The sequence below is a fragment of the Dasypus novemcinctus genome, chromosome 26 (genome assembly GCF_030445035.2).
Source record: "Dasypus novemcinctus isolate mDasNov1 chromosome 26, mDasNov1.1.hap2, whole genome shotgun sequence".
Taxonomy (NCBI): Eukaryota; Metazoa; Chordata; class Mammalia; order Cingulata; family Dasypodidae; genus Dasypus; species Dasypus novemcinctus.
This window is the reverse complement of record NC_080698.1, coordinates 42,707,402-42,734,817: the sequence shown is the minus strand read 5'-3', so window position 1 is coordinate 42,734,817 and position 27,416 is coordinate 42,707,402. Positions and strand designations below refer to the sequence as shown.

Below are 27,416 nucleotides of genomic sequence, written 5' to 3'. Positions count from 1 at the left end.
TGTAGAGGACCATGCTTGACACTGGTCTACATAAAAAGTCTTAAGTCACTGTTTTTGTTTTGAAGAAGCCTCTAATTGAGCTATAGGCACAAGGTATAAACACAAAGAGGAGCTTCATTAGACCCTCCACAAAAATGAGTTTAGAGAACAGCTTCTGTGAGACATGACAATTGGGGGAAAAGGCCATAAGGTTTCATGCCATAGGAGGAAACTTCTAAAAATGGTTGGAAACCCCCTCCTTCTCAAAAAAGGTTAAAATATGGCCCCTAACAAACAGCTAACTTTTTCCTATTTTATAATGCCAATTAGGGCTTCACACTAGAGGAGAAGAAAACCGGGTTGCAGTATTTGCTACCACAAATACAATAAATGCTGAATTACCAATATTACAAATAAATTACCTTTCAATATAAAATACTACTCGTGAAATAATGTGGTAGCACATTCCAAATACTCTGAGATTGGGATTTATATTTCCTAGGAACATCTAAATCCCAAATATTGCTTCTGTCAATCAATATGCCAAATTCTTTTATGTACCACTTGTTACATTTCAACTCTTAGATATTTTGATTAGAGAAATAAAAAACAATTGATTTATACTCTTTTGGAACATTCCCATTCATTAGTTAAGAACTGTAAATACTCAAGTAAAAACAAAGATATGGACAGAAAAATTCCTAGCTGTATATGCTAATCAATTTAAATCAAGTATGGCAAGAAGCCAACCTACCTTTATTGTGACGTTACCTTTAGTTACTTTCCTCATGTTGAAGCCCACTGTGGGTATCATATCTTCACTGAATTGACCTGACTGAGCAAAATAAACACTTGAAATTAGACTAATATAAAGAGATATAACAGTGCATAGCCTTCTAACATCAACGTTACATCTGTACCCATTTTAGTAAATAATTCTTGGTAGTCAGAATAATTTGCTTAGGAAAAAAATATTTCTTACAGTCATAATTCTTGAAGAATGCACCTTTCTGGACAGTAGTTGTAGCTCAACTGATAGAGCGTCCACGATAGAGTTCAACACCCAAGGGCCTCCTGACCCATGTGGTGAGCTGGCCCACACACAGTGCTGCCACACAGGGGTGTCCTGCATGAGCATGCCCCACGTGCAAGGAGAGCTGCCCTGCATGAAAAAAGCACAGCCTGCCCAGGAGTGGTGCCACACACACGGAGAGCTGACAAAGCAAGATGATGCAACAAAAGAAGCCACACAGTTTTCTGGTGCGGCATGACAGGAATGCAAGCGGACACAGAAGAACACACAGCGAATGGACACAGACAGCAGACAATGGGGGGGAGGGGAGATTAAAAACTTAAATTAAAAAAAAAAAAGCTGGTTCCTAAGGCACACAGGAAATTGACCCTAATTACCAAATGATCATTTCATTAAAAAAAAAAAAAGAATGCACTTTTCTGTTCTTACAAAGACATTCTTCCATTATAAAAAGAAATCTTTGAAAATAAGTTAATTTTTTATATTTCCTAAAGTTAAAACTTTATATATTACAAATACATATGAACATTTATAAATTCTCCCATTTACACACTTTCACGAAGGAGAAAATCAGAACTAAAACTTTATAAATTTTCCATTTTCTAAATATTTAAATTATTTTGAAACTAAATTATAAAATAACTGAATAGGAGTTCTCAGTTTGTATTTTCACAGGCTTAAAAATGTTTTGTCATACAGAAGTTCTTCCTTTTATATAATCAATTATTTCTCTTTTCAGTTTCTGACATTGATGTTAATGAGGCTAAAATTAAACTATCTCTAAAAGTGTTTGTATGGCTTTTTCACATTTAAAATACTCAATCCATTTGGAATTTTATTATATAATTTTTTTCCCAAATGGATAACCAATAACCATCCCACCATTAATATAACAATTTACCCCTTCCCAACTAATTTGAAGTGATATTCCAAACTCCATATATAGATGACTCTATATAAATGGGACCTCAATTCTTTTGCATTAGTCTTGTCTATTCCTGTGATGGTTAGGCTAATGTGTCAACTCAGGTAATTGTGCCCAGTTGTTTGGTCAAGCAAACACTGTGCTAAGTGTAATACAAGGACCTTTATGGGCTTTAGTCACCAGTAACCTTAATGCATAGATAGCTGAGTACATCTATATCAAACAAGGAGACTGTCAACAATGAGCATCTTATCCAATCAGTTTAAGGTCTTAAAAGGGGAAGTTATTTCAGTATTCAGAGAGAATTTCCCAGCTCCTTTCTGGACAGCCGTCTCTGGGAAACTCATCAAGGACCTTCACTGACTTTCACTGGAGCCCCTGGGTTGCAGCTTCCCCACATAACCTGGACTTGTGCGACCCCACGGTCAAGTGAGGGAATCTTATAAATCTCATACTATTGACAGATATTTCCTGTTGGTTCTGTTTCCCAAAAGAACCCTGCCTCATACAGCTATTCCTAAATTAGGACTAAATTAATTACTGTAGCTTACAATATGAATTATTCTATATACTAATAGAAGATTGAGAATGTAGAATGTTTTCAGAATTGTTATGGTTTATCTCCTGTTTCAGATATACTTCAGGATTTAAAAACTCTGTTAAAAAATACTGACTGGGGGAGCACATGTAGCTCAAGTGGTTGAGCACCTGCTTCCCACAAGGGAGGTCCCAGGTTCGGTCCCTGGTGTCTTCTTAAAAAAAAACAAGCAAAACAAACAAAAAAAAAACAACTCAGGGGAGCCAATGTGACTCAGTGGTTGAGTGCCAGCTTCCCAAATATGAGGTCCCGGGTTTAATCCTCCCTCCCTGGTACCTTAAAAAATTAAATAAAAAATTGACTGGATTATATTAAATTGATGAATTTGGGAAGAACTAACCTTTATCAAGTCTTGATATTTAGCCATTATCAAGTCTCCCCTTACAGACCCATGGTTTGTCCATTCAACCAAATAGTTTACACTGGTCAGTAAAGCATCATAATTCTCATAATAGGTCTTACGTGTTTCTTGCAATTTTATTTTGACTACTATTGTGAAATGCATCTAATAAATCAGTTAACACTGATTTTATATATTTATGTTCTAGCCACTTTACCAAATTAATTTGTCAGTTGACCTGACTCTACTTTCAGGTAAAACAGCCCATCATTATTTAAGTATCTCAGTAGGGGACTGGTTAAACAAAATGCAAGGCCTTAACAATGGTTGGTTGGTTGTTTGACCTTATACTAACTACAATACATAGCACAACTGTGTACAAGTCCTGAGCACAATGAATATCAATTTTTACAAATTAATCTGCACTATGTAACTCCAAAAGTTCTACTGTTTTTCCCTCTTCTATTTAGTGGCATTTTGCCTGATTTCAGAAAACTGTTAACCATAATCACTACTTCCAATTATATTTCACATTATAATTCTCAGAACATTCACATACATGATTTGGTTTAATTCTCAACAATAGTCACGAAATAGGGAGAGAAAGTTATCACTGTATAGAGCACAAAACAGATCCCCAAGGTCGCATGGTTCAACAGTGGTTGATTACATTGTTCTTAAAGATTTTCACTGAATTTATATTTGTTCTAAGAAGTTTTAATTAATTTCTGGGGAGAGATCATGTAACAGAATGACTCATTTATTTGGTATAATTAGGAAATAGGTATATTTTAGATAATGAAGCAGCTAGAAAAATAACTAAACATTTTAGGCAACAAAACTTTTTTAAACTATCTTGCCAGAAGATAGTTAAAATACAACATGGGAGCAGATATGGATCAAGCAATTGAGCACACACCTCACACAGGGGAGGTCCCGGGTTTGGTTTCTGATGCCTCCAGAAAAAACAAAAACAATAAGCAAAACAAACAAAAACACCAACTCAGGGAAGTCGAAGTGGCTCAGTGGTTGAGCACTGGCTTTCTACAAACAAGGTCCAAAAAAAGCAATGAATATACTTCTCTAACTTCTCACACATGATATATAGAATGTGATTTAATGTGCTCTTGGTGTTTCAGGGGCATTTCATCAATTGTAAAATGAGAAAACTAACTTAGATAACCCTCAAGGGCCCTTCTGGCAGGAAAATTTCATGATTATATCAGTTATAGCACTATACCATAAAAAAATGACACAAGGGCCTCCAGTGTATTGGGGTTTTCCTGGGCTTTCTTAGATGTTCATTATTGTTACTTCTCATTGTTGACAGATGCTAACAGCAAATTTTCCTAATTTGGTTGCTATTGCTAATCTACAATGGCTGAAAATTAGGTAATCAAGTTCTTCCGTTTTATCCCAAAATATCTTGAGTAAAACAAAATGTTCAATAAATATTTGTTGAACAAAATAGGAATCATTAGGCTACAAAGGAAGGAGTGCTAGGATTCTTCTGTCAATAAAGTACTTAACTTTGATGAATGGATTTTGTGGGATGCGCCTGGAATCTTCTATTTCTTTCTTAGTGTCAAATCTTAATCTTCACTTTTCAAAGCTTGTGTTGAGCAAATAAACCACTTACTTAGCAGCTGTGTTCTAGACAGCTGAAAATTTGTTTTCTATATTGTTGAGATGCTGCTTAAACTGAGATTAGCAGCTTAGGAAACAAATAGTTAAAAAATGCCTAGTTTTTACTGCTTTATTTATTTTAACAAATTTAATTTAACAAACAGTTATGTAACACCTTCTATGCACCAAGCTGTGTTCTAAGCACTTAATGTTAATTTATTTAGCTCTTACAAAAATCTTTTGACGTATTATTAGCCATGAGAAAAATGAGGCAATGGCAAGTCACTGGTCCGAGGTCACATTATTCTTGAGACCTGTGTAGACGGGTTAATCTTTTAAGAACACAGCCTGGGGAAAAAGTAGAGAAATACAAATATACTTTCATGTCTGCTTTCTTGAAGAGCATCTAAAACATAAACTTTCACTAAACAACACAAAGCTTTGATTACATGTGGCATGCTTTGTGATTTCTTGATGGAGCTGTGATTATCAACATGTATCACATGAGCCAAAGTTGCAAGACAGTAGGTATTCTCCCGAACTTGCTTGGTTGGGCAAAATAAATCTGAAGCAAAGCAAAACAAGGAGGTGAAAGACCATCCTTGTTGTCGGGGATCTTTATTACCAGCTATGCTACTTAATAGGCTTAATAGGCCCATGTAAGTCATTTTGCCTCTCTGGAATTCAGCTTCCTTATCTAGAAGAGGAATCTGGAAGATTAATTCTAAAGGCACTTCCAGCTCTAACAATTATGGTTTTATGTTTTATTCATAGGCCTACTCAAGCAAACATGAATGTCTACAACCGTAGAAAACACAGCTCTCTTTCCAAATTCATTTGTATACCAAAGGCTAAGGCAGAACTTGTCCCAGAAAGTTCTACATTGTTAACTCTGCCATGTACAGCTTATCTTTATTTTCTACTGCAGAACTCAGAAAACGGGGAGGAATTTAAGGGAAAGGAATTTATAGGTAAAAAGGAACCAAAGTAAAAGTAACACCAAGAAAGTAGAAGGCATGATGCAGTCCACCTATGTTAGTGAAAATATACTTTACTGAAGATACACTAAGACATAAGAATGGGGCCAGGATCTATTCTTTGTAAACAGATTAATGTACCATAGATGTACTGTATAGTGGTTGCTTGTGACCCACAATATAGGAAACTGGTAAGAAAACAATGAAACTATCATAGACATCAGTATTTTTAACTAGGGTGATATTAAATGGCTTAGGTTAGCTTTTAGAATTGCTCTGTTAAATAAATAAATGCAGAATCTGGAGAAATAACAACATGGGGAAAGAAAGTTCTCTTTGCTTTATCTGTTCATCTACAGTAGTAGAACCCAATCCAATAAATTTAAAAGGACACATGAAAAAAGTACTTGCTTTGACAAATTCCTCATGCATTTTTCTCTAAGAATCTTTTTTCTTTTTTTAAAAAAAAGCTTTATTAAGCTACTTTGTAAAGACAAATAAGGAAAATGACAAAAGCTTCATACTAAATTTCTTCTCTTGGCCAGAAGAAACTACTTTTTACATCTTAAGCAGAGTGGTCTTTTTTCTTTAAACAAAACACACTGTGACAACTGTTTGCCAAAATTCACACACCTGACAAGAAGAATTGGCAAATAATTTTCCTTTTTAAGCATTTTTTCATTCAGACATGATATTACTATTACCAATATTCTTTTTTCTAATTAGTAGTATTATCCCTCATATTTTTCTAATAAGTAGAATCACTGATTATAATAGTGATGTTATACTCCAATTTGCATTCATAAGAAAAAAGAATGAGAACATTTTTTTTTAAAAACTGGACAAGTACTTAAAATGAAAAGTAATCAGATGCTTTCTTTATCTAGAATAAGTTTGATGAGGAGCAGGTTATTTTCCTGTGTATCCCCACAAACTGCTCAGTAGTTGCAAGATGGAAAAACTATTAATTTATACAACAGAGAATCAGACAACAATGGACTATAAAAATTAAAAATAACAGATGAAAACTCTCTAGATAAGAACTTTTTATAAAGCATAAAAATACAGGGAACTCCCCAACTACTAATCAATGCCTGTCATTCCAATTCAACTCATTTGAAATAACTACTACCACACGCTAAAACCAAAATAGCTATTTCGCAGCAACCTCCTTTACAAAGACAACTCCTGAGGATTAAAATTTTCTCCAATTCACAATTTCAATCAGGAACCTGAAAACCCTCATTCCTGCTAACTTCTGTTCCTGAAGAAAATTCATTTCAAAAAGTCCTTAGTCACTATTTCCTGTTTACACTATCCACCTTTCATTAATAGCACTCTAATAATAGTTTAAATAAATACTTTTTAAAAAAATTTAATACTTTAGATTACATAAATGTTACATAAAAAATGTAGGGGATTCCCATGCCCCATTTCTTACCCCTCCCATATATTCCCACATTAACAACATCCTTCATTAGTCTAGTACATTTCTTAACATTGATGAACAAATACTGGAGCACTGCCACTAAGCGTGGATTATAGTTTATATTTTATACTCTGTACCACACAATTTTTTTTTTAAGTTAAAACAAAATATATAATGGCCTGTACCCATCATTCAGGACAATTTCAATGTACCAAAAATGCCTTCTAATTACACCTGTTTATCCCTCAGAACCTCTGGTGGCCACTGCCTCCACTTCAATGATGAAAGTTCTTCCATTGCTAGTCTATAGTAGAATAACCACAAGTTTATTCTAGTCTATTATCCATTCCCTAAGCCTGAAGATTCTGGGATGGTGATGCCCACTCTGCCTCCAATGGGTTTAGATCACATGGGGCTGATGGATGGGACTCTCTTGCTTTTAGTTGCAGACTCTCTGTTCTTTGGATGGGCGTTGTCCATCATCAAGTCCTTGTTGGCTGTCCTGGGTGAGTTCAATGAACGGAGAGTAGGTTAACTAAATCTTATATCCAGAGAACAGCTGAAGAGAAAAATGTAACTTGCCTATGAGCATCCCTAGTCAAGCACCTAGCTACTAGTACAGCTTTATTTTTTACTCAGATAGATATTCAGATCTCTGACAAGGCAATAAAAATATAACAGTGGAATCCTAATGAAATCTTAATGTTGCAAAAGTTCTAGTAAATACAGTATTTGCTTACTTGTCAAGTCACTAAAGTGCCTGGATGTGTTTCCCATGAATGACAAGGGTCCACTATAAATCATTAATAAGCACCTACACATACATCCTAACATAAAAAGACTACTACTGTTTACATGAAGGCAGCAGCAGGTTCTAAAGTGGAAGCATGGGGGTGGCAGATGTGTACAAGTCACACTTTTAGGCCTCAACATTATTATTTTGGTTAGTCTCTACACATTTTCAATAAATTTTTAAAAAATTTTTACTTTTCTAACAACAATAAAATCCAAGAAAAAGGTTATTCACAATAAGTGAGCTTACAGTAGGAAGAAAAGAAAATCCTTGGAATATTCCACAAGGGCTTCACCAATTCTGACCTTAACTCTCCCAGCACCTTTTCACTCCTATTATTCCCCTGCATTTTCCTGTAATCAGGACTGTACTAAAGCATACTAATTTCTTTGTAATTTTCAAAACACCAAGGACATTCAAAATGACCTGCAATTTTCTTGATATAGAGGTCATGTTTCCTGTTAAAGTGATCATTAAATAAACCTTTTGCCACTGGGGGAAAATAGTCATTTGGAATGGTTGAGCACCTACTTCCCACATGGGTTCAGTTCCCAGTGCCTCTTAAAAAACCTAAAACAAATTACAAACAAAACAAATGAAAATACCAACCCGGGGGCTCAGTGGTTAAGCACTCACTGGCTTCCAACATACAGGGTCCCAGGTTCAATTCCCAGTCCCCGGTACCTCAAAATAATGACGACAACAACAAACAAAAAAAAATAGTACTGTTTTTATTTAAAAGGTTTTCTATTATTCTGGAAAGAACAGGATGTTCAGGGACCTAAAATGAGAGAGATTATTTTTTTACTCCATGCCCTTTTATATGTGCATATATCACTTATTCAAAACTAAATAAGATTATAAAAAGAAAACAAGTTCTACATTTCTGCTACTGAACTTAAAAAAGACATCCCTTAGAGCTACCCAAATGCTACAAATTATTAAGTCTGTACTGAAAGGCTTTCATTCTTAAAACAAGAATAAAAACATCCCTTAGGGAAATATCACAAATTTCTAACCTGCGAAAAGTAAAGTGAATTTCATACTTATTAAGACAAATTTAAAAATGAATCTCTATAAAGGTCTATTAAAGTAAGTCAGAATCAGAAGCATAAAAGCGAAATCTTTTAATGTAATTAATAAAGCCCATTCCTAAAAAATAAAATTATATCACAAACTAAAAAGTATTTGAGTTAGCTTGAAAAGTCCTAGTGGACTTAAGTACCAAAAGTATAAGGCACCTTCATTTTCTCAAGTAAAGGATGTTAAAACACAATGATACAGAAGTAGGGTTAGTCTAGTAGTTATAAACAAGATTCTAAGGACAGTTATACTAATTAGAACTGTGGCTCTACCGCGTTTGTGTCCCTCTGCAAGGTCTTTAACTGTGCAATGCCTCACTTTCCCCAAATGGAAAATGGAAAAGTCTCTACTTCACTGTATAATTAAAAATTAAACAAATTAAAACATGTAAAACATTTTGAACATTCAATATTTGTTTGCCATCATAATCATCATCATGCAGGGGCCCATGAAACATATTAAAAAGTAACTCAGAAGATTCTGGTATAAAGTAAGCACATGCCACTTGGTCCTTTACATTGAATGTACCTAAAAACCCTGGACAGAATAGAATGCACAGAGCATCTTCAACTGAGGACTGTGGAAAAGTAAAAAATAGTAGTAGGCAGATAGGAGAAGGAAACCAGAATTTGAATCATGATCAACTGGAATTGAGTTTCCTAGTTTGTTTAGTTCTTATTTCCTCCTGATCTCCCAGATCAAAGGCACCCCAATTCCCAGAAATAGGCATCAGGTGGAACAGAAAAGCTCCAAGGAAAACCTTCTCTTTCTGGTCGGGGTGGGAGAGAAGTGGGGGAGGGTGTTATAAGACAGAGAGAGTGGGAGAAATCCCCTGGGATCCCTCCCTCCTCTCCTACCATAGACCCCAGGCAAAACTAAGTCCTAAAGCTATGCGAGCCACAGCTTTAAGAATGAAACTACAGGACAGACCACCATCCAGGTTCCTGGCTGATCCCCAGGATAGTGTATAAGCAGGAATAATATAAATAGCACTTCAGAGATTTGAAAACTGAACTATATTAGAACTACAGCCCACAGAAGGTCTGTCAGATCTTGTGACCTGAAACTAACTGGTTTGACTACCTGCTAAAACAAAATCAAGAAAAGCCATGTGCTCCAAAGGATTTAAACAAAACCCAGAGTCTCGCCATATTCAATGGGTCCAAAATAACCAAGCATATAAAATAACAACAAAATCTCAACAACTAGCAAGGGAGAAAAAAAAAGTCAAGAGTTGCTAGATATTGAAAATTGTGGACAAAAACTAGTTATTATTAAATATAACTACACTCCAGGAGGTATGGGCAAACACTTTTGAAATTAATGGAATAAAGTCTTAGCAGGAAAATAAAAGCTATAAAATAGAGCCAAATGTAAATCTTGGAACCAATAACTATAGTAACCAAATTAAAAAACACCTCAGTGGGTGGGCTAATTAGCACAATGAAGACAACAGAGAAAAGAATCAATGAACTTGAAGAAAGATTGATAGGAATTATCCACACTTAACAGAGAGAGAGAGAATAATGGCCAAAATCTTCCAAAATTTGCTGGAAGACATAAACTTAATAGTCAAGAAGCACAACAAACCCAAAGCAGGATAAGTTCAAAGAAATCCACACCCAGATACATCATAATTAAACTGCCAAAAATAAAGACAACAAAAAAAATTGTGAAAAGCAACCAGAGAAAAACAATACTTTATAATATAACGATCCAAATGACTGTGAATGTCTCATCAGAAACAATAAAGTCCATTTCTTAAGAGCTGAAAGAAAGAGGATTGTCAACCTAGAGTTCTACAACCAGCAAAAATATCCTTTAGTGAACTGTATGCTTTATTAATACGTATCAATAAAATTGACTAAAATGAGAAAAATATAAATATCCTTTGATAATGAAGATAAGGTATAATGAGACAAAGGAAACTAAAAGAATACAATTACCTTTCCATAACGCAACTTTTCCCAGTGTGGTTTTGATATACTCCAGATCAGCATAAGAACTTAAATGGGGGAAACGGACTTTGGCCCAGTGGTTAGGGCGTCCGTCTACCATATGGGAGGTCCGCGGTTCAAACCCCGGGCCTCCTTGACCCGTGTGGAGCTGGCCATGCGCAGCGCTGATGCGCACAAGGAGTGCCGTGCCACGCAAGGGTGTCCCCCGCGTGGGGGAGCCCCACGCAGAAGGAGTGCGCCCGTGAGGAAAGCCGCCCAGCGTGTAAAGAAAGAGCAGCCTGCCGAGGAATGGCGCCGCCCACACTTCCCATGCCGCTGACGACAACAGAAGCGGACAAAGAAACAAGCCACAGCAAATAGACACCAAGAACAGACAACCAGGGGAGGGGGGGGGAATTAAATAAATAAATAAATCTTTAAAAAAAAAGAACTTAAATGGGAATTTGGGGGGAGTTTTGCAGAAGCTGCAGATAATAAGCGAAAGCCAGCAGATGACACAGAAAACATTTAGAAATTCGGAAATGCCCTAAAATACTTGTATAATATTGTATAATATTGCCAATGACCAAATTTTACAATACGATAGAGTAAACATACTGTAAAAGAAAAAGAAAAAATTCAGACTTCTCTGGTATGAAGAGAGGGCCAGACTGCAGGGGTACTGCCCCCAAGATGTGGAAGGGATTATTGTATACAGTTGGCAGGGCTGCTCTAAAAGAAATGCCAAGGAAGTTCTTCAGGGATAAGAGAAATAATACTAGAATAATACTAGAAAATAGAAATGGTAAATATTAGGGTAAACATAATAAACTAATGTACTCTTGAATACTTTATTTTTTTTAAGATTTATTTATTTATTTATTTCTCTCCCCTTCCCCCCTCCCCGAGTTGTCTGCTCTCCGTGTCCATTTGCTGTGTGTTCTTCTCTGACTGCTTCTACTCTTATCAGCGGCACCGGGAATCTGTGTTTCCCTTTGTTGCCCAATCCTGCTGGATCAGCTCTCCATGTGTGCAGTGCCATTCCTGGGCAGGCAGAACTTTCTTTCATGCTGGGTGGCTCTCTTTACGGGGTGCACTCCTTGCGCGTGGGGCTCCCCTAAGCGGGGGAAATCCCACGTGGCACAGCACTCCTTGTGCGCATCAGCACTGCACATGGGCCAGCTCCACATGGGTCAAAGAGGCCCAGGGTTTGAACCGTGGACCTCCCATGTGGTAGGTGGACCCCCTATCCATTGAGCCAAGTCCACTTTCCTCTTGAATACTTTAAAACATGTTTGATACAAGCAAAAATGACAACACTGTCTGGTATGGTTTTCAATGTATGTAAATGTAATAAAGATGACAACTGCAACATAAAGAGGAGAGGGTAAATGGACTTACATGGTGGTAAGGTTTCTACATTCCAAGTTGTGATAAAATATTAATTCTAATAGACTGGAAGAAATTAACTATGTAGATTGTAATCCCCAGAACAACCACTAAAGAAATCATAGCAGTACCTCAAAAATAAAATAAACACTTTTAGGGGAGCCAATGTGGTTTAGTGGCTGAGTGCTAGCTTCCCACTCACAAGGTCCTGAGTTTAATCCCTGGCCCCGTACCTCAAAAATAAAATAAAATAAAATAAATCATGGAAAGAGAATAGTCAAAACTCCAATAGATATATTAAAACCAAGTATTAAATATCACCCAGTGGGGAGCGGATGTAGCTCAGTATTTAAGTGCCTGCTTCCCATGTACACAGAGAAAGCGAGAGAGAGAAAGAGAGGGAGAGGGAGGGAGGGAGAGGAGAGGGGGAGGGAGGAAATAAAAGGTATGAAGAGAAAACAAATAGTAAACAGAACTAAATTCAAACATGCCAATAATTACATTAAACATATATGGTCTAAACACACAGTTTTCATTTCCTAGGCTGGTTAAAGCCAGTACTATGAAATGGTTTGGCTTGAACAATGGGAACTTGCTCACATTTCTGAGCAATGCCGTCTTCCCAAAGGCCAGCTGCGTGCCGTCCTTGGCTCCTCTGTCACATGGTAAGGCACATGGCCACATCTTCTGATTTCTCCCTTTCTCTTCCATGTTTCACTAATTTCAGCTTCTTTTCCCAGTTTTCTTTCTTGGTCTGAACTTCATTCTCTTATAGCCTCATCATAAGGTCCTACTTAGAAAGGGTTTACACTCACAGGAATTAAAGAGTATATTTTTCTTGGGGTACATACAACTTCAAAACACTACACTCCAGCCTGTGGACCCCAAAAGACATGTTCCTTCCAAATGCAAATACATGCATTCCGTCACAATACCTCAAAAAAACCTTAAGTCATTTCAGTAACAATGCTAAGTACAAAGTGTCATCAAATTTGTTAGAGGTGTGGTCTCTCCTGGGACAAAATTCCCCCTATCTGTGGATCTGTGAAACATAGAGAACAAGTTATCTGTTTTCAATATACAAAGGAGGGACAGGCTAAGGATAAACATCTCCATTCCCATAGGAAGAAAGTGGAAGAAAAACAGGACTAAAACCTTGTAGGGCATACTCTGAAGATTTCAAAGTCTGAGAGTCATCTATAAAAAGATGTTTTGCCCTCCAGACCTAATGAAGTGGCAGTCCCAACCCTACCAAATGCTGCTAGTGGCCTTGTCTTTCCCTGAACACTGTGGTCAAGGTACCACCCTCTTCAAGCATCAGGATTGTAGCCAGTCTCTCTGGAACCACTAGGGCACAGGTTCCACCCTCGTCAAGAATTGAGGTGGCAGCCAGACTCTTCATGATCTCCAGGGCATACGTGCCACCCTCCGAGAGCAATGGGGTGGCAGCAATCTTCCTAAACAATAGGGTGGAAGGCTGGCCTCTCCAAACACCAGGGAAGACTCAATCTTTCCACACACATGGGTGGGTCCACTCCCTTGGCCCGAGAAGATGTCTTCAGTACAGATCTCAGCTTTCACAGTTTGCCCCTGAAGTGATTTTTCCTTCAATATATCCCATTTAGTCCAGGCTGGCAAGTGTTCTGTTCATAAAGATCTTGCAAAAAACTTGTTGGTTTTGCATGTAGTACACAGTGGTTCAAATCAGCAGACAAAAGAACTTTCCACCAATACTTCCTGGATAACTCATTTCCAATCCTGACTTCCACAGAAATTGCTGACTGGTTCCATGTTCAGTTAAATCCCTATGTGTAGTACTATTCTCTGGTGACTCACTTTCCAGAGCCTGGAAATTTCCTAAACCATCAATTCCTGGTTTCACTGTATCCAGGAGTTCAGTTCTCAGCTTAAACCTTTCCCCTCACATTTTACTATAAGCTACAAGGAGAGACCAGGCTGGCACTTTCCACATTCAGCTTAGAAATCTCAGCTCAATATCTAAGTTCATCACTCTCAAATTCTACCTTCCATGTAACATCAGAACTCAATTATCCCAAGTTCCCTGCACTTTAAAACAAGGATTGGCTTTCCTCCAGTTTCCAATAAGACATTCCTCAATTCCTCCTAAGGCCTCATCAGAAGAATCTTAAACATGCATAGTTCTACCAACAATCTCTTCAAAGCAATCTAGGCTTTTTCTACCTACTACCCCACAATTCTTCCAGTCTCTACCCATTACCCAATTCCAAAGCCATTTCCACATTTTTGGTATTTGCAATAGCAGCACCCCACTCTTCAGGTACCAAAATCTGTTTTAGTTTCCAGACTTCTTAAAACCAATACCATAAAATGGTTTGGCTTAACCATAGGAATTATTTATGATTTTGAGGCTAGGAAAATGTCCAAATCAAGGCATCATTGTGGCAATGCTTTCTTCTCGAAGACCAACTAACTACCTTTGGCTCCTCTGCCACATGACAAGGCACATAGCAGCATCTACTGGTCTCTTCCTTCTTCTACCGGTTTCAATGATTTCAGCTTCTTGCTTCCATAGTTTTTCCTTTCTATATTTTATTCTCTTTTAAAGAACTCTAAGAACAGGATTAAGACCCAGACTGACTGAGGTGGGACACACCTTAACTGAAGTAAATTATTAAAAGGTACTATTAACAAAGGGTTAACATCAGCAGGAATAGATTAGATTTAAGAACATGTTTTTCAGGGGGCACATAAGGCTTCAAACCACTACATACACCAATTAAACATAAGAGATTGTCAAAATGGATCTAAAAAAAGAAAAAAACCAACTAGATGCTGTCTACAAAAAACCTACTTTAATGATAAAGGCAGGTTAAAGTAAAAGGATGGAAGGAGATAGACAAGGCAAACACTAATTAAAAGAAATTTGTATATTTTTGCAATTGCCCAAGGTTGAAATCATTTCAAAATTAAAAAATAAGAAATACTTAATTAAATATATTCCATGGGTCAAAAAGAACCAAGACGTGAAGCAGTACTACAAAATGAGTATGGTAGAATCATTTACCAAGAAGCCTGATGGGTAACAAGTTTTATTAATCAGAATAATACTTGGTTATGGAAGTGACTGAATATAAATTGGTTATTTTTATTAGATTATTTCCACCTAGACATCAACTGTCAAGCTGCTAGTGTCTTATTAAACTTCGTAAAAAAATACACACACACACACATTTTCTTGTTTTTTCATTGTATGTAAGTTGGAAGATGTACCATTTTCTCTGTTACATGTTGGATTATGGAGGAAATGTTTGTGAACAATTCAAAACAAAGAAGGAAAAAATGTTTTCTGGGTGTTTTGTGTAATTTCTTGGTATCTGTATTGAGAGTTACAAGTTCACTTCCAAATAAATAAAACTCCCATGAGCCTACATTTGACAAGTACCCGTGTGAAGAAGGGTTGATTGACAACTGTAAAGTTTGTTTTCTCTTGTAAGGAGATACCATAATCTTAAATCATTAAAAAAAAAAAAAAAATTGAGGGCAGCAGTTAAAGCAGTGCATTGAGGTAAATTTATCACACCAAATGCTTATATTATAAAAGAAAGGTCTCAAATTAACAATCTAAGCTTCCACTTTATGAAACTAAACAAAAAACAATGATTTTTAAAACAATAAGCAAAGGAAAATAGTCAACAGCATTAGTCATAAAATTGAAAACAGAAAAAAACAAATAAATGAAACCAAGAGCTTTTTTGTTGAAAAGATAAATAAATTGATAAACTGACAAAGGAAAAAAAACAAAAATTACCAAAATCAAGAATGAAAAAGGGAAGCAGATGTGGGCTCCCACCACCATATAGGAGGACCTGGGTTCAATCCCTGGGGCCACCTGGTAAAAAAAAAAAAAAAAAAAAGTGTGCCAGTGCAGCAAGCCAGTGCCCACACAAGTGAGTCACACAGCAAGAGGATGATGCAACAAAGAGACCAAAGGGACAGTTAAGGCAAGGCGCAACAGAAACCAGGAACTGAGGTGGCACAAGTGACAGGGACCTCTCTCCACATCAGAGGTCCCCTAGGATTGAACCAGTGAATCCTAGAGGAGAAAAACAAGAAGACAAAAAACAAAAAACAAAAAACAAAAAAACAGAGAAGATCACAAAGCGAATAGACTAGGCGCAGACAGCAAAAAAAACAGCAGGGTAGGGGGAGGGGGAAGGGAAAAAAAGGAATGAAAGAAAACTTCTTGGAAGATGATGGATTAGAAAGACTTGGGACTCTCTCCTCTTCCAGAAAAATAGCTAAAGGACAAGCAGAAAAGGCCCGGAAAAAAATGCTCTAGGGTTTAAGATACCAGGGGAAGGCTGGACACTGCCCAGAATGAGAGACATACAGGAAAAGAAATCTCAAAGGAAAGACTTGTCGAAGCTGCAACTGCTGTTGCTTGGCCCTACCTCATCCTATAAGCAGATAATTTTAATTACTAGCCTCAGGCCAGCTGCTACAGACAAAGGGGGGCTACAGGGATTCCCCCACCACAGGAAAGGGGAAGGAGAAGGACACAGCCTAAGACTGAGTTCACTTTTGGCCCACAAATTTAGTCTTCTGTGTCCCAGGCTCGGAGGGGCTGCATATTGTTTGCGGGTCTAAAGAGATCTGGTGTTCTCAATCACCCTCCCCACTGACCAGAACTGGTTATTGAGGACACAGATGTGAGTGGAATTATTTCCTACCTGGGAAAAGGTAGGGAGCTACCTTGAAAGGTTGCAGAACAGCCTTTCAGAAAGCCTCCAAGCAGGAACTTCTGTCACATTGATCCCATCAGTGCTGCAGAAAACAGCTCTAACCAGGCTTTGAACTGAGCGGCCTGCTGAAGAGCACCATCTGTTGGCCGACTATGGAAGTGCATGTGAGAATATAAAAAGTAAATGAGAAAGGCTTTTTCTGGCCTTTACAGCTCCCTCTCCAAGGCTCCTGGAAGCTGGCTGCAACCCATTCCTGCGTCTAGGACCCAGATTTTAGCAACTAACAGGGACAATCCTAAAGACCTAGAACTGGGTGAACAAAGAACAGCAATAACACAGTCTCCTGTCACTAAGTCCCTACAAAAGAGAAATTGAGCATCAGAGTAACCTTACCATCATAATCAGATGCCTAGACATCAGCAAAAAAACTAGAAGCCATACTAAGAAAATGGAAGAAATGAATAGACCTACTCCAAGACACAAACTACTCAGAACATCAAAAGTCACAGTTAAAGAGAAAGCTATTACATATAAGGGATGCCCAGTAAGATGTTATTTCTCATCAGAAGCCATGGAGGCAAGAAGACAGTGGTATGATACAGTTAAGATACTGAAAGAGAAATTTTGCCAAGAATTCTTTATCTGGCAATATTGTCCTTCGAATATGAAGGTGAGTTTAAAATTTTCACAAATAAACAGAAACTAAGAGAGTTTGTAAAAAAAGAATCCACCTTTGCAGGAAGTAGTAAAGGCAGCCTTAGAGCCCAAAAGAAAAGTACAGGAGAAAGAGGCTTGGAGGAGAATATAGAAGGCAAGAATAGTAGAAAGGATAACCAAGAGTAAAAAGACAGATGAAAATAAGGTATGACAAACGAAAACCAAAGAATAAAATGATAGAAGTTAATAATGCATTTACAGTAATATCATTGAACATGAATAGATTAAACTCCCCAATCAAATGATAAAGGCTGACTGAATTTAAAAAACATGAGCCATCCATATGCTACCTACAAGAGACTCACTTGAGACCCAGGGATACAAGCCAGTAGAAAGTGAAACACTGGAAAAAGTTAAACCATGCACACAGTAACCAAAAAAGGGTAGGGGTAGTTATACTAATATCGAACCAAACAGACTTTAAATGTAAAAAAAAGTTACAATACAGAAAGCCATTATATATTAATAAAAGGGAAAATCCACTAGAAGAAATAACAGTCATAAATGTCTACTTACCTAAACAGGGTGTGCCAAAATACATGAGGCAAACTCTGGCAAAACCGAAGGGAGATTTAGAAAATCAACAAGGAAACAGAGAACTTGAACAACATGATAAACAAGCTAGACCTAAAAGACATATTGAGAACACTGTCTCCCAAATCAGCAGGTTATACATTCTTCTCAAGTGCTCAGGGACCTTTCTCCAAGATAGACAACATTAGTCACAAAGCAGGTCTCAATAAATATAAAAACACTGAAATTATACAATGTACCTTTTCTGATCATAGGGAATGAAACTGGAAATCAATAATAGACGGGAAAAATAACAGGAAAGAGTTAAATTCACAAATGGGTGGAGGCTAAACAACACACCCTTTTTTTTTAAAGATTTATTTATTTATTTCTCTGCCGCCCCCCCTGCCCCCATTGTCTGTTCTCTGTGTTTATTCTCTGTGTCTTCTTTATCCGCTTCTGTTGTTGTCAGCTGCACAGGAATCTGTGTTTCTTTTTGTTGCTTCATTTTGTTGTGTCAGCTCTCCGTATGGGCGGTGCCATTCCTGGGCAGGCTGCACTTTCTTTTGCGCTAGGCAGCTCTCCTTACGAGGCGCACTCCTTGCGCGTGGGGCTCCCCTATGCGAGGGACACCCCTGCGTGGCAGGGCACTCCTTGCGCGCATCAGCACTGCGCATGGGCCAGCTCCCCACGGGTCAAGGAGGCCCGGGATTTGAACCACGGACCTCCCATGTGGTAGACGGAAGCCCTAACCACTGGGCCAAGTCCACCGCCCAACACACTCCTAAATAATCAGTGGATCAAAGAAGAAATTGCAAGTGAAATCAGTAAATACATTAGGAAAAATGAGAACAAGAACACAACTTATTAAAACTCAGGGAAGCCGATACGTTTCAGTGGTTAAGCACCAACTTCCAACTTTCAAGGTCCTGGGTTAAAAAAAACAACAACAAAAAAAAAAAAAACCTTAGAGGATACAGTGATAGCTGTCTTGAGAGGGAAATTTATAGCTCTAAAGGCCTATATTAAAAAAGAAGAAAGAATTAAAATAAAAGATCTAACTGAACAACTGGAGAAACCAGAATAAGAACAGCAAACCAATCCCAGAGCAAGCAGAAGGAAAGAAGTAATCAAGATTAGAGCAGAAATAAATGAAATTGAGAACAAAAAAAAAAAAGAGAAAATCAACAAAACCAAAAGCTGGTTCTTTGAGAAGATCAATAAAGTGAAAAATCCATAGCTAGACTAATAAAGAAAAAAGGACAGAAGACGGAAATAAATACAATCAGAAATGAAAGCAGGGGTAAGTTGCGACTAACCCCACAAAATAAAAAGGATCATAAGAGGATATGAGAAACTGTATGCCACCAAACTAAATGACCTAGAAATGGACAAATTCCTAGAAATGCACAAGCACCTACACTGATGCTACAAGAAATACAAGAACTTAAGAAACCAATCACGTTTAGAGAGACTCAATCAGTCATCAAAAATCTCCCAACAAAGAAAAGTCCAGGACCAGATGGCTTCACAGGTGACTTCTACGAAGTATTTTGAAAAGAACTAATACCAATCATGTTTAAATTTTTTCAAAAAATTGAAGAGGGAAAATTACCCGACACATTTTATGATGCCAACATCACCCTAATACCAAAGTCAGATAAAGATACTACAAAAGAAAATTATAGACTAATCTTGCTAATGAACATAGATGCAAAAATACTCAACAAAATACGTGCAAATAGAATCTAACAGCATATAAAAAGACTTAAGACACCACGACCAAATGGGATTTATTCCTGGTATGCAAGGGTGGTTCAACATAAGAAAACCAATCAGCATAACACACCACATTAACAAACTTAAGGGGAAAAAAACATGATCTTGATTAATGCAGAAAAGGCATTCGACAAAATTCAGCATCTTTCTTGTAAAATCACTTCAAAAGATAGGAATGGAAGGAAAATTCCTCAATATGGTAACAAGCATATATGAAAAGCCCACAGCCAACATCGTACTCAATGGGGAAACGTTGAAAGCTTTCCATTTAAGATCAGGAACAAAACAAGGATGTCCACTGTTACCACTGTTATTCAATATTGTGCTAAGAGTTCTAACTAGAGCAATCAGAAAAGAAAAAATAATAAAAGGCAAGCAAATAGGAAAAGAGGAAGTGTAAATATTACTATTTGCAAATGACATGATCCTATATTTAGAAAATTCTGAAAGATCTACAACAAAGCTACGTGGGCTAATAAATTAGTTCAGGAAAGTGGCAGGATACAAGATCAACATGCAAAAATCAGTAATGTTTCTGTACACTAATACTGAACAATCTGAGGAGGAAATCAGGGGGAAAAAATTCCATTTAGCAACAGAAAGAGTCAAATATTTTGGAATCAATTTAACCAAAGATCTATAGGACTTATTTTCAGAAAACTATAAAACAATGCTAAAAGAAATCAAGACCTAAGCAAATGGAAAGACATCCCTTGTTCACGAATGGGAAGGCTAAATATCGGGACAACGTTAATCCTACCCAAACTGATTTACAGATTTAATGCAATACTGATGAAAATACCAACAGCCTATTTTGTAAGAAACAGAAAAGGCAATTACCAAATTTATTTGGAAGGGAAACTGCACCTGAATAGCTAAAAGCATTCTAAAAGAGAAGAGCAATGTGGGAGGACTTTTACTGTCTAAACTCGAAACATACTACAAAGCTACAGTGGTCAAAACAGCATGGTATTGGTATAAAGCTAGAAACATTGATCAGTGGAATAGAATTGAAAGTCCAAAAATAAACCCTTACCTCTACAGCCAACTGTTTTTTAACAAACCTACCAAGGCCATGTTAACAGGACAAAACAGTCTCTTCAACAAATAGTACTGGGAGAACTGGATATCCATAACCAAAAGAATGAAAGAGGACCCCTATCTCATTTCTTATTCAAGAATCAACTCAAAATGGTAAAAAACCTAAATGTATAAAATCCAGGACCATAAAACTGCAAGAAAAAAATGTAGGAAAACATCCTCAAGCTGATCTTGTGGTAGGTGGTGGTTTCTTGGATCTTACACCCAAAGCACAAGCTACAAAAGAAAAAAATAGGTAAATGGGACCTGCTCGAAATTAAACATTTTGCATCTCAAAGGACTTTGTCAAAAGGGTGAAAAGGCAGCCAGCTCAATGGGAGAAAAAGTTTGGAAATCACATATTGAATGAAGTTTTAATATCCATGATATATAAAGCAATGCTACAATTCAACAATAAAAAGACAAATGTACCGATTTTAAAAATGGACAAAAGACTTGAACTGACATTTGTCCAAAGAAGAAATACAAATGGCAAAAAATCACAAGAAAAAAATCTTCAACATCACCAGCAATTAGGGAAATGCAAATCAAAGTTACAATGAGATATCATTTCACATCTATTAGAATGGCCATTATTAAAAAGACAGAAAACTACAAGAGTTGGACAAGATGTGAAGGGATAAGGACATTTCTTTTACTGCTGGCAGAAATACAGAATGTATAGCCACTGATCTGTGTTTGGTAGGTCTTAAAGAAGATGAATATAGATTTGACACATGATCTGGCAATACCACTACTGGGTATATACCCAGAAGAACTGACAGCAGTGGCACGATTAGACACGTGCACACCCACGTTCATAGTGGTGTTATTAACTATTGCCAAAAGTTGGAAACAAGGGAAGCAGACATGGCTCAATTGATAGTGTCTGCTGAAACCATATGGAGCGTCCAGGGTTCGATACCCAGGGCCTCGTGACCCATGTGATAAGCTGGACCACACGCAGTGCTGCTGCGCGCAAGGAGTGCCATGCCACGCAGAGGCGCCCCATGTTGGGGAACCCCAGGCCAAGGAGGGCAACCCACAAGGAGAGCCACCCTGTGTGAAAAAAGCATAGCCCACCTAGGAGTGGCACTGCACACACAGAGAGCTGACACAGCAAGATGATGTAACAAAAAAGAGATGCAGTTTCCTGGTGCTGCCTGACAATGCAAGCGGACACAGAAGAACACACAGCAAATGGACATAGAGAACAGACAATGGAGGGGAAGGAAAGAGAAATAAATAAAATAAATCTTAAATTTAAAAAAAAATTAGAAACAATCCAGGTGTCTATCAACCAATGAATGGATAAACAAACTGTAGTGTAGACACATGATGGAATTTTAGGCAGCTTTAAGAAGAAATGAAGTCGTAAAGGATATGACAACATGGATGAAACTAGAGGACATTATGATGAGTGAAGTAAGTCAGACACAAAAAGACAGATATGGTATGATCGCACTATTACGAACTAAACATATTGTGTAAACTCATGGAGTTAATAACTAGAAAATGGGTCACCAGGGAATCAGAATGAAGTTAGAGAATGGAAAGCTGAGGGTTAAACTTGTGCAGGATTGGGAAAAAGGTTGTGTTAATCTTTGGAAATAAACAGAAAAGGTGAAGTATAACATAATGGTTCTAACAGTGCTATTATATGGGAATGACAGTAGTTGAAACAGAAAGTCTAAGTTCATTTATATTAATAAAAGGAAAGCTAAAAAAACATAACATGGGACTGTATAGCATAGTAAAATCTCGTGAAATATGAATATGGGTATATATATAACACTTTTTATTTGAAACTGAACAAATGTATGTTAATGTTACAAGATGTTAATATCAGGCAAAAAAAACCTACATTATGTTAAGGGAAAGAAATCAGATACAAAGTACAACATATTGTTATGATTTCACTTATATAAAATATAAATATAGATCAACTTATAAAGACAGAATTAGATTAGTGGTTATGTAGGATGGGGGAAGGACAGAGGGAGTGACTGGTGACTGCTAAGGGATGTGTTTTTCTTTTTAGAGTAATGAAACTGTTCTAAAATTTTTTGTGGCAATCAATGCACAACACTATGATGATATAAAATGCCACTGACTGTACAATTTGGATAGATTGTATGGTATGTAAATATATCTCAATAAAACTGCTCTTAAAAAAAAAAAGAATGAAAGAAGAGATATCACTACAGATCCCACAGACATTAAAAGCACAATAAAGGAATACTGTAAACATGAATTTTACAAACATAAATTTGACAACTTAAATAAAATGCATAACTTCCTTCAAAGTCCCAAAATGCCAAAACTCATCCAAGAAGAAATAATAATTTGAAGAGTCTAATTAAAGAAATAGAATCAGTAATTAAAACTTTCTTTCTGAAAAAGAAATCCCCAGGCCAGATGATTTGACTAGTAAATTCTAACAAATATATAAAGATGACATTACACCAATTCTACATAATCTTTGAAAAAATAGAAGGGGGGAGGAATTCTGCCCAACTCATTTTATAAGCCATGCAATAAAAATACCCAAAAGTAGTGCGCATATTCAAAAACATTGATAACATTGTCCTAGAACAAAAATGACATGATATAATAAGAAGGAATAAGATGGACTGCTGTGGTTAGAATATTGATGCCAATCTACAGCAAAGTTTTATAAACTAATGGATTTGTGTGATGGAGGCACACTGTCACATGACTAAGAGATAGCTATCATTTGCTGATGGTTTAGATTGCCAATTTTGTCCAAACAAATGTTGGTGGATGGCATGTGGAGCGGGAGGTACCAACCTCCTCATGAGCAGGTTATTGGTGGTTACCCAACCCATTTACTTGTACCATTTTTCTAGTCTAGAATTTTTAGAATACAACAAATCACATCTCCACATACACAGCTGCTTCCCTCAGGGTGTCTTTTCCCTTCTGATTGTACTCTAAATTCACTAAATAGATTCCCTATTTAAAGACAAGCTTAATCTGTGTTGGAATCTAGCCAAGAGGCTTATTTCATAACGTATCAACAGGTGAGCATTATTTTTAAAATTGCCACACAGTTGTAAAGGGAAGGGATAGACAATGAACATAGCTACCTTTGGAAGAATATGACTAGGAAGGCCATCAGGAGCCTATAAAGGGAAGTGGATGTGGCTCAACTGATACAGCATCCCCCTACCATATAGGAGGTCCAGGGTTCAATACCCAGGACCTCCTGGCATGTATGGTGAGTTGGCCCTCGCGCAGTGCTGCCACATGCAAGGAGTGCCATGCCATGCAGGGCGCCCCCCGCATAGGGGTGCCCCATGCACAAGGAGTGTGCCCCGCAAGGAGAGCCACCCCACACAAAAAAAGCTCAGCCTGCCCAGGAGTGGCGCCACACACACCGAGAGCTGATGCAGCAAGATGACGCAACAAAAAGAGACACAGATTCCCGTGCTGCTGACAACAACAGAAGCAGACAAAGAAGAACACGCAGCAAATAGACAAAGAGAGCAGACAACAGGGGAGGGGGAAGGGGAGAGAAATAAATAAAAATAAATCTTAAAAAAAAAAAAAAAGGAGCCTATAAGGCTTGTATCACATACTGCTATCATTTCTCGTTTCTTTGCAGACAAAACACCCTGTCGGAATTGAACTGACTCATCCAGAATTCCCAGGTCCAATATCATCTATTAACTATAATACTTTCACTTCTCTTTTGGCTCCATTTCTTTCAGGAGATTTATACAGGAATATTTCTAGGCCACGAAGAAATCTGGCTGGTAACTAGCAATATTCTCAAACCGCCTCATTCCATTTCTAAGGAAATAAACTTCACTGCTCACTGCAACTGTAAAGTCCATTAGTATCTATTAAGATTTGAAATGAAACAAATATCAGAGATATTATGAGAAAAGTTACTTGGAAACTGTCTCCTAGACCACAATTGAAACAGACTCATACAGACACTTGGAACCCCTAAATGTTAGAATAAAAATTCTCCAAAAGTGGCCAAGATTACAGCATATCATGCCAGATGACAGCATCTGCATGACACTTTATCAGCTCTCTTTCCTATCTGGAAGATAAATGATGCTATTAAAACCCTACCCCACAAGTATGTCATAAAACAAACAGTAATTCCTCCCCTCCCTTATTTTCCAAGAGTAGCCCAGGCATTCCTGACAAAAGCAGTAGAGGAAAGAAAATGTTTATAAACACAAATTTGCCTGTCAGACTCTGGAAGAAGCAAACTGTAGTACCTTTATTATGATAAATTATATCCTAGATTTTCACCATGTTAGTCCTTTATCAGCTACTTTTAACATTTTGTGCCTCATGGATTTGCAATCTTATCTCCTCAACTACTAGTATCCCATGGATTGCTTTGTGTTTTCCTCCACTGCAAAATGTTTAGGAACACTGCTTAATTTTAAAAAATATTGAACGGTTATTAATTCCTTTAAAATATTTAAAACTATAGTATATCACATCTTTTAGCTACATGTTCGTTTATGTATCAGTAAAGATATCTCTGCTTCCACACTTATCAGGTTTCCTGGAAGACTGGCATGGCTGCAGAAAGTGCCATGATCTGGATATGTTCTCTTTCAACATGTATTTTTTATTTTCTGGCTGTGTCTGGATGCCCCTGAAGAAACAATAAACATTGCAAAGCTACTCCATTAGCCCAGTCAGTGCTATCAGCATTGCTTTACACTGAAACTCAGCTGTTAAATGACAGTCATGAAATACTGAGTCACTGTATACTACTCGGGTTCCAAATTAAAGTGCCTTCCAGATACTAACATCATTATTTATTCAGTAGCTGTCTACAATCCCACTTACTACTATCAGGGAAGGGAGTCTGGCATGGACTTGAAAATGTAGGGAGAGGTTGGAGTATCAAGAATATTTTCCAGTTACATGTTAATTACTGCATCAAGAATACATCATTATTAGCTGGAATACATGCCTTACACTATTACTAACAACAACAACAATAAAAATAGTAGCACAACACCACTGGCCTCATTTTACAGAAAAAATAACTTGGGTCAAGGTGGCAAAGTCAGGCAGCTAGATAGAGGCAAAATTGTAATTTGAACCGAGGTCTGAACTTTGAAAGCCTAAAATTACTTTCCACTTAACCATAACAATCCAGGCATTTGAGGGTTATTTGTTAATAGATAAACAAAGGACATTATTTGTACAGAAGCTTGAAGCCAGTACATTAGGCTGCTGATTAACAACAATAAATATAAACATCAGTGGTCAAATGAGAGGTTATAAATGGATACTATGCTCGTCTTCTACACTAAGTTTTAAAAATAACAACTTGGAGCAACGGCAATCTTTTCAACCTAGCTAAAACTATTACCTACACCAATTAGACCAAACCACATAGACCAGGAAATTTTTCAGCAGGCTACCCAAGACATTCTAGCCAATCTATAGTGGGTTACTGCAAAGAAATGGTTTTAGTGTCATACTCTCAGTATGAGAGAAAACATCAAGAAACAGAAACTGGTCCCTGGTGCCCAGTACACCTCTATCCTGCAACCCAGGAACCTTTCACCTCTTCCTGAAATTGAATACCTCCTCAGTGCTCACAACCGGTTGAGACAATCTGTCTCATCTCCCATTTAACTGGAGTTCATGCTCCCACTCTAAGGTCTAAATATCTTATCTACAGCAGTGATAGGAGCACACAGTCCACACCAAGCATTGTGCTGGATATCTTACCTCACCATGAGCCCATGGGGCAACTATTCTCATTCCCACATCAACAACGAGGAAGCTAAAAGTTTGAGAGGTCAAAAAGTCCCAATAAAGCCAGAATTGGACCTTAAGCCTGTCTAAATCCCACACATTACCCTACACTGCTTCATTCTACTGAGGTCAATAGTTAAGGGCACTACTATCAGTCAGACCCAGTGTTGAATTTCCAGAGCAAAAATAATAAGGCAGTTGGCAGTCTAAAAGCAGAGAGCGAGGAATATAATAAATAAATATGAATAAACCCTGCTATGAAAGCAAACAAAAGGCAATAATTTGACGTAGGAGAAACGTTGGCATAAGGCTTCAAAATCTGGGACTTGAACAATGACTAAAGACAGGGCCTTCTAGGCAAAGAGGAAAAGGAACACTTCGGGGCAAAAAATATATATATTTAAAGCAAAGAAAATGGCTTCATATCTTGTCCATCATTACCACATTCTAACATTTATTCCAAAGGCTTACTTCCTTCATCCCTCTCACCACATATGCCTTATTAATTTTCAATGGGCAATTTAAGCCCTTCTCTAAAGCTAGCCAAAACAAATTCTGAGACTCACAAGCTCTCCTAGGAAGGATAATACAGAGAAGAACTAAAACAGCCAATAAAATAGACATAAAGCATTTGGCAACAAAGAGCCAATGAAAGTTAAAAATGCATATGGACCATGACAAGAGGTCATATTCAATTTATGAACTAGCTTCAGTCACAGGACTTG

At 37.4% G+C, this 27,416-nt stretch overlaps 1 protein-coding gene across 3 annotated transcripts in view; it reads right to left on the bottom strand.

The window, feature by feature from the left end:
- The window catches only part of ARL8B (ARF like GTPase 8B), a 49,251-nt gene that overhangs the window by 10,543 nt on the left and 11,292 nt on the right, over nucleotides 1-27,416 (bottom strand). The window contains exons 1-2 of one of the 3 annotated variants that reach the window (XM_058288331.2): nucleotides 962-1,327; nucleotides 734-814 (exon numbers count right to left, since the gene is read on the bottom strand). In XM_058288331.2, the coding sequence (XP_058144314.1) occupies nucleotides 734-814; nucleotides 962-1,147 (267 nt within the window). In that variant the 5' untranslated portion in view covers nucleotides 1,148-1,327. Of the gene's footprint in view, nucleotides 1-733; nucleotides 815-961; nucleotides 1,328-27,416 lie in introns of those variants that run through there. The other 2 variants (XM_004483101.5, XM_058288330.2) reach the window with 2 other exon arrangements.